Genomic DNA, 7,500 nt, shown 5'->3' with positions numbered 1-7,500 from the left:
CCTTGGCCCAGCTGTCCTGTTAATCCTAACCCTACATTTTACCATGTGTGATGTCACACTAGTAACATGTAGGGTTAGACAGTGAGACCATAAAACACTCTTTCTGCCTTTTCTCAGGCTAAGATGAACCGATTTCTAAAATGTTTGTACATTTATACTACATAGGATCTCAGAGTTCAATACACCTTCATATTCCCACTAGTGAAGTAGGTCTTTAATGGCGTGTGTCTCTCTCTCTGAGTGTTTGTTAATATATTAGGGTTAGTAATGTGTATATATCCCTAGGTCATTAGGAGAGGCAGTGGGGAGATTGTCCCGTGGCGTGTATCTCTGTCCCGTGTCTCTCTGTGTATTAATATATATATTAGGGGTAGTAATGTATTATATATATCTTCAGGTGATCCGGCGTGGCAGTGGGGAGATCGTCCCGTGGCGTGTAGGGTTAATAATGTGTATATATATCTCTAGGTCATTAGGAGAGGCAGCGGGGAGATCGTCCCGTGGCGTGTAGGGTTAATAATGTGTATATATCTTTAGGTAATCCGTCGAGGCAGCGGGGAGATCGTCCCGTGGCGTGTAGGGTTAATAATGTGTATATATATCTCTCTCCAGGTGATCCGTCGAGGCAGTGGGGAGATTGTCCCGTGGCGTGTAGGGTTAATAATGTGTATATCTCTCTCTCTCCAGGTCATTAGGAGAGGCAGTGGGGAGATTGTCCCGTGGCGTGTAGGGTTAATAATGTGTATATCTCTCTCTCTCTAGGTCATTAGGAGAGGCAGTGGGGAGATTGTCCCGTGGCGTGTAGGGTTAATAATGTGTATATCTCTCTCTCTCTAGGTCATTAGGAGAGGCAGTGGGGAGATTGTCCCGTGGCGTCAGCCCTCAGAGGATGTCGACCCCATGAACTACCTGCCCTGTCCCCTCTGCCTGGGCTTCTTCCTCCGGGCTGATCTCTGGAAGCACCAGGCCAGCTGCAGGTCTGTCTGTCTGTCTGTCTGTCTGTCTGTCTGTCTGTCTGTCTGTCTGTCTGTCTGTCTGTCTGTCTGCCTGCCTGCCTGTCTGTCTGTCTGCCTGCCTGTCTGTCTGTCTGTCTGTCTGCCTGTCTGCCTGTCTGTCTGTCTGTCTGTCTGTCTGTCTGTCTGTCTTTCATGCCCCTGTAAAGCACTCTGAATGGCCTTGTGTCTGAGTTGTGCTGTAGAGATGAACTAGCCTTGCTTTGCCTTGCAGGAAGAGGATGACCCCTGACCTCTGCCCTGACTCCGCCTCCTCTGATGTCACCACATTAGGCCACACCCCCTCTGATGTCACAGCTGACTCCTCCCACACAGCCGAGGCCACGGACTCCACAGGTAAGGTTAAAACACAAGGAGAGATCATCCCGTGTGTGTGTGTGTGTGTGTGTGTGTGCGTGTGTGTGTGTGTGTGTGTGTGTGTGTGTGTGTGTGTGTGTGTGTGTGTGTGTGTGTGTGTGCGTGTGTGTGTGTGTGTTTACTGTATGGATCTTGAGCTATTCTGTCTTATCTAATGTGTAATTAACATAGCGAGCGGCTGTGGTGAAGTGTGTAGGGCGGTCGTCCACTGGGTTACAGGGTCGCTGGTTGGATCCCCCGTCTCCCCGCCACATGTCCAAGTGTCCCTGGGCAAAGAGGCACTGAACCCTAAATGTCTCCCTTGAAAAAGAGTCTCCTATCTTAAAGCCACTACGAGTAACATGGCACGTTGGCGGCCCCTTTGGACAAAAGCGGTAGTATTTTTACGACGCCAGCTGTCGTGAAGCTGTTTTCTAGCTCATGCCGGGCGTGCAAGATTCAAATGATCAGGAAGCAATATAGTGCATGTCCGTGTGTTGAAAGTGTGAGGGCACCGGACTCTTTTCGGCTCCGTGAGAGTGGTTAGTGACACAGCATCAACTAATGCCAGTAAGTGCTACACACACCTGATTGCAATGAGTTGATGCAGTGTCACCTCTCACGGAGCTGAAAGATTACGTGTCCTCACAGAAAGTGAAGGAACGAGAGACGGCAGTTAGTATGGATCACGATGAGGTAATGTGTTTATGTTGTTGTAAATAATGACTATTTCAGATAATGGTTATCTGATGATGGTGAGGCAAAGCAAACTTTGTGTTAGTACCAACCGCTCATTCATTTAGGAGTAAACACTGCAGTCTAGTTCACTCCCGTGAAATTGTGTATACAGTTGCTTGGCAACGCCCTCCCGCCCGCCTATCACTCTCCCTTTTAGCTTTTCTTCATTGCATTTTCTTTTTTTCTTTGATGGTTCAGCCCCGTTATCAGTCATTATGACGACAAATAACTGTCTCAAACAAGGCTCCCGCTCCCCTTCCCTCACCTGGAGGGATAGGCTTCTCAAATCCCGTTGTTGCGCCACACTGAAATCTGCGACCAATACGGATATGTGACCATAGAGCCTGCACGAGTGAACCGAAAATCGGACTGGGTGTGCGACCAGACCAAACGCAGTAATAAAAACTATTTAAAAACGTCTTTCTTTGCACTGATGGTTTCGTTTGCTGTTAAAGATAATTTATGATTATCAGAGGAAACATGAGGCTGTTTAAAAGATATTTAAATGTTACTCGGAGCTGCTTTAATGGGATTTACCTGTAGAAATAAAGGTTAAAGAACTAAATCACACACCTGTTGTCCCCTCCCTCAGACCCTTCAGGGACCAAGCGCCCGGACCCCTCAGACCCCTCAGACCCCGGGTTAGCAGCAGACCCCGGGTTAGCAGCTCCCTCGCGGCCCAGGAAGAGGACCCGGGTCCAGGCTGCGGCCTCCCGTCTGCTGCCCATCTCCTCTGGAGCCTCCGAGTCCTGCAGCGACGTGCTGCACCGCATGAACCAGGACCAGGTCTCACACCAGGTCTGTCTGTCTGTCTGTCTGTCTGTCTGTTTGTCTGCCTGTCTGTCTGTCTGACCCTCTGTCTGTCTGTCTGACCCTCTGTCTGTCTGTCTGTCTGTCTGACCCTCTGTCTGTCTGTCTGTCTGTCTGTCTGTCTGTCTGTCTGTCTGTCTGTCTGTCTGTCTGTCTGTCTGTCCCTCTGTCTGTCTGTCTGTCTGTCTGTCTGTCTGTCTGTCTGTCTGTCTGTCTGTCCCTCTGTCTGTCTGTCTCTGCCCTCCTGCCTCTCTGTGTCTGTCTGTCTGTCTGTCTGTCTGCCTGTCCCTGTGTGTGTCTGTTTGTCTGACCCTCTGTCTGTCTGTCTGTCTGTCTGTCTGTCTGTCTGTCTGTCTGTCTGTCTGTCTGTCTGACCCTCTGTCTGACCCTCTCTCTACCTGTCTGTCTCACCTCTGTCTCTCTCTACCTGTCTGTCTCACCTCTCTCTCTGTCTCTGCCAGGTGAAGTCAGACTGGCTGATCTGTCTGTCTGTCTGTCTGTCTGTCTGTCTGTCTGTCTGTCTGTCTGTCTGTCTGTCTGTCTGTCTCCCTTCCTCTCTGTCTGTCTGTCCAACACATATCCTCTCTGCCTGTCTGCCTGCCTGTCTGTCTCTCTCTCTCTGTCTGTCTCACCTCTCTCTCTGTCTCTGCCAGGTAAAGTCCGACTGGCTGATCTGTAAATATGGGAACAAGCTGATGGGCAGTGAGGACGGAGGGCAGAGGAGATATGACTACGTCAGCCAGAAGCTGAGAGAGCTGGGGAGGTATTCACACACACACACTGAAGCCCCTTTTACACAGAGATTGCGGCATATTGACGGAACAACATCACTCCAAAATGCCGGCTTTGCTTCTGTGTTATTTACACAGAACCAAGCAACGCCGGCCTGCTGGCGCATCAGTAGTCCCTTTTACACAGCGTCCGGAATGAAAGAGGTGCTTGTAAACAGCGTCAGGTGTGACGTAAACATTTAGCGCCGCGCCGGTCAGCTGCTTTACAACAACAACACTGGCCGGTGAATTGAGAGCAGAAGTGCTGGAGCTTGCAGTAAGAGGGCCGTATTTTACTGTCCCCACGATGTGCCAGTTGATCTCGCTACGCGCTGAGTCCAACATCACTGGGACTGTTAACCAAACTGACAAAATCAATCCGCTTCACCTCTTCACGTCTTGAGTTGTGTTAGCAAAACAGTAGCTCTGTGGCTAACAGCTGAGCCGGAGCCTTCAGTCAGCTGAAGCAGACAGTCTAGCGGGGCGAGCAGACTATTCCCCCATTACTAGGTCGTATCCTTGGTCGTTCCTATTTACTGGCGTACTACTGGCCGCAGCTTGTCATAGTAACCGTTGCTACTGAGTGAGTTCCGACCGTGTAGCGGCTGTTGGCTGTTAAAACAACATGTTGCTTCAATGAATTGCTTTATTTTTTGTAGTAGCCATGTAGCCTAATAAGCGGGATAATGTATAGCGAACGGGTCACTTGCTAGAAATAAAGACCAACAAGCTGAAGCAGGAGCCCGACACGCAGCGGGGGGCTCTTGTTCAGCTTGACCCGTTCGCTATACTTTATCCCTTACTTAGCCTAGCCTAGCTTTCCCATTGTACAACTTCCCCGTGGCAGAAATAGACTCATACACTCTGCAAAATTAAGCGTGGGGGTTTGGATTGAGCAGCGGACCTTATGATCAGATAGATTATACGCCGTTCCTTTTATTTGGTGATTTTTACGGGACATCAGGCCGCCGTGATTAATGTTAAACACACGTCCTTCAACTGCTAACATGGTCGCATGTTTAGAACATAGGCTATGGAACGTCAAACGCCCCCCTGTTCCGCAACAACAAGCTGGAGCATTTAAACAGAGAGGCGGAACTGATTGTGTCGGGAATCTTACTACCCCCCGAGGTAGTAAAATTCCCGGAACAATCTCTCGCACCTTTCTTCCCTCGTTCCGCAACGGTCGCATTTAAACAGCAGGGCGGAGGGCCGAAAGGCCGGCATATTCCCGGCTTTCACTGGCTGTGTAAAAGGGGCTACTGAGACACACACACACACACACACACTCACACACGCACGCACTGAGACACTCACCCACACACACACAGAGGGATCCCTTCCTCCATCAACTGTAACTGAGATTTCTACATTTTTCAATCCCTATAAAGGTTTTTTTTACTGGGAGTTTTTTCTCTGCCCTTAGACCGAGTTAAGGGTCTAAGGGCAGACAGACAGACAGACAGACAGACAGACAGACAGACAGACAGACAGACAGACAGACAGACAGACAGACAGATATAACCCTGGTTTGGTGTGTCCCAGGTTCCTGCTAGCAGCCAAAGCCCTGGATGGAGGGGTGGAGACTCTACAGGACGTCCTGGCTCCTAACAGACTGAGGCTGGCTCTGAACGCTGCCAGGGAGGCTTCAGGCTACCGCTGGACCCGCCCCCCACTGGCCGTCAAGACCACACTGAAGACGGTTAGTGGTGTCTGTCTGTCTGTCTGTCTGTCTGTCTGTCTGTCTGTCTGTCTCTGTGGGTGTGTCTGTCTGTCTGTCTGTCTCTGTGGGTGTGTGTGTGTGTGTCTGTCTGTCTGTCTGGAGTGCACTGGGGTGCAGTAGCCTTGGCAGCTGGTCTAGTTTGGGATGCACTGGGTTGTTTTGATTTTGTTGCCCTTTTTCTCTTTTGCATGCTAGCTGCCTTTTCCTGCTCTATTCTCTCCTTCTCTGGGGTGTCAGTGAGGATACAGCTTGACATTTTCTTTCGTTATTGGGTTCCTTTTCTGGCTGCACCCTTTGGATAACTTGTGACAACCAACCCCCCAAAAAATGTGACGACCAACCCCAACTGGAATTTCTTGTCAACAACCATCTGACAACTAGTTAGCTTGCTAAAAACAATCTAAACTATAGCTTACCCTTCACACTTTTTAGGGTAACAAGTGTTTTGTTATAAACCCATTGTGTAAAAGCCTAGAAGAAAAATACTGAGGAGCTAAATATTTTCAATTTGACATGAAAAACACTAACAGTCCTCTCACCTCAAATTCAGCAGTCTAACTCCAAGGAAGACTATGTAGGTGACCTCTTATCCCAGTTCTGGATATTTACATACCAACATTTCACAGACAGCGCCTTCTGGTTCCGAGATATAACGATTGTGACAACCAACCCGTGTGACATATTACCCCGTTCCCCCCTACCCCTCCACTAGGTGTGTGAGATCGCCATCGGGGAGAGTCTGCAGGACGGGGAATGGGACAACGCAGCCAAGGTGACTGACTTCTACCACAAGCTGGGGAGGGAGTGGGACATGTTGGAACTCAGCCCCGACCCACACATACAACCAGGTAACACACACACATTAACACTGGTAACACACACACACACACACACACACACACACACACACACACACACAGTAAAACAAATCACTCCTCAATGGTATAATAAAGTTTACTTAACTTAACCAGGGTATGTGGTTAACTGTGTGTGTCTGTCTGTCTGCGTGTGTGTGTGTCTGTCTGTCTGTCTGTCTGTCTGCCTCTCTGTCTGTCTGTCTGTCTGTCTGTCTGTCTGTCTGTCTGTCTGTCTGTCTGTCTGTCTGTCTGTCTGCCTGCCTGTCTGTCTGTCTGTCTGTCTGTCTGTCTGTCTGTCTGTCTGTCTGTCTGTCCCTCAGAAAGCTTGAAGCTGAAGAAGCGTCCGGCGGTCCGATCCAGGAAAGAGCCGGAGAGTAAAGCAGCAAAGCAGAGTCCACCTCCGGGTGAGTGACTATTGACCTGTCTGTCTGTCTGTCTGTCTGTCTGTCTGTCTGTCTGTCTGTCTGTCTGTCTGTCTGTCTGTCTGTCTGTCTGTCTGTCTGTCTGTCTGTCTGTCTGTCTGTCTGTCTGTCTGTCTGTCTGTCTGTCTGTGTTCCAGTCCCCATACTATCTACTATATAGTTTGGTAGAAAAAAGATTTAGGATGTCCTGATTCTTGTGGCCAGATTTAGGATGGTTAGAAGTACCCGGATGTCTACTAGATCCGGCCGAGATTTTTAGTGTTGAAATCAGCATGCTATTTGGGCGATTCTGACCCACAATCCAGTGCACACGTGAAGTGACGTCACATCGACGGAGCCTCCGTATGAAAACAAATGGAGATGAGACGGATAATAGATTATTTGTATGATCAGATGTAGTATGTAGAAGAAAGGAAAAGGAAACAGGAGGAGATTTGGAACGCAGGGAATATCTACCACTACTCTAGCCTGGCTCCGCCCACCCGCCTACTTCCGGCCAAATTTTATTTTCCCTTCAGTAGTCAGTCTGGGTGTACAGCCCATTTCCCAGTTTTGCCGGAGATTCGACAGCCGGTCCAATCAGCGAACAGAGCGAGTGGCTGAGAACGATGACGTCGAAGTCGCGCTCCAGTTTCAGTTGCCAGAAGCCGGCTCATGACACACGTGACGACCAAACGTGATGCGATTGGTTGGCTAATCCAGAGTGGCACTGGGCAGATCCAATAGTTTTAAACTTTAACAGACACCCGCCTCCATGAGTGAACGTTTGCCAATTACAGCACTGCCAGACCTTCTGTACAAATGAAATGAAGTACGATGGTCTGGTAGCAC

General features: G+C 49.3%; 1 protein-coding gene across 1 annotated transcript in view; it reads left to right on the top strand.

The window, feature by feature from the left end:
• The window catches only part of LOC307269052 (uncharacterized protein), a gene marked incomplete at its 5' end in the record, with an annotated part of 7,513 nt that extends 830 nt beyond the window's left edge, over positions 1-6,683 (top strand). The window contains 7 exons of the mRNA XM_080051875.1: positions 838-977; positions 1,228-1,349; positions 2,680-2,885; positions 3,551-3,660; positions 5,213-5,369; positions 6,103-6,238; positions 6,568-6,683. Of these exons, the coding sequence (XP_079908001.1) occupies positions 838-977; positions 1,228-1,349; positions 2,680-2,885; positions 3,551-3,660; positions 5,213-5,369; positions 6,103-6,238; positions 6,568-6,659 (963 nt within the window). The 3' untranslated portion in view covers positions 6,660-6,683. The remainder of the gene's footprint in view (positions 1-837; positions 978-1,227; positions 1,350-2,679; positions 2,886-3,550; positions 3,661-5,212; positions 5,370-6,102; positions 6,239-6,567) is intronic.
• Between the last annotated feature and the right edge of the window lie 817 nt (positions 6,684-7,500).

Source organism: Ammodytes marinus, assembly GCF_949987685.1.
Source record: "Ammodytes marinus genome assembly, chromosome: 23".
In the NCBI taxonomy this organism is placed as follows: Eukaryota; Metazoa; Chordata; class Actinopteri; order Uranoscopiformes; family Ammodytidae; genus Ammodytes; species Ammodytes marinus.
The sequence above is the reverse complement of the archived record's forward strand: the minus strand, read 5'-3'. Positions and strand labels throughout refer to the sequence as shown.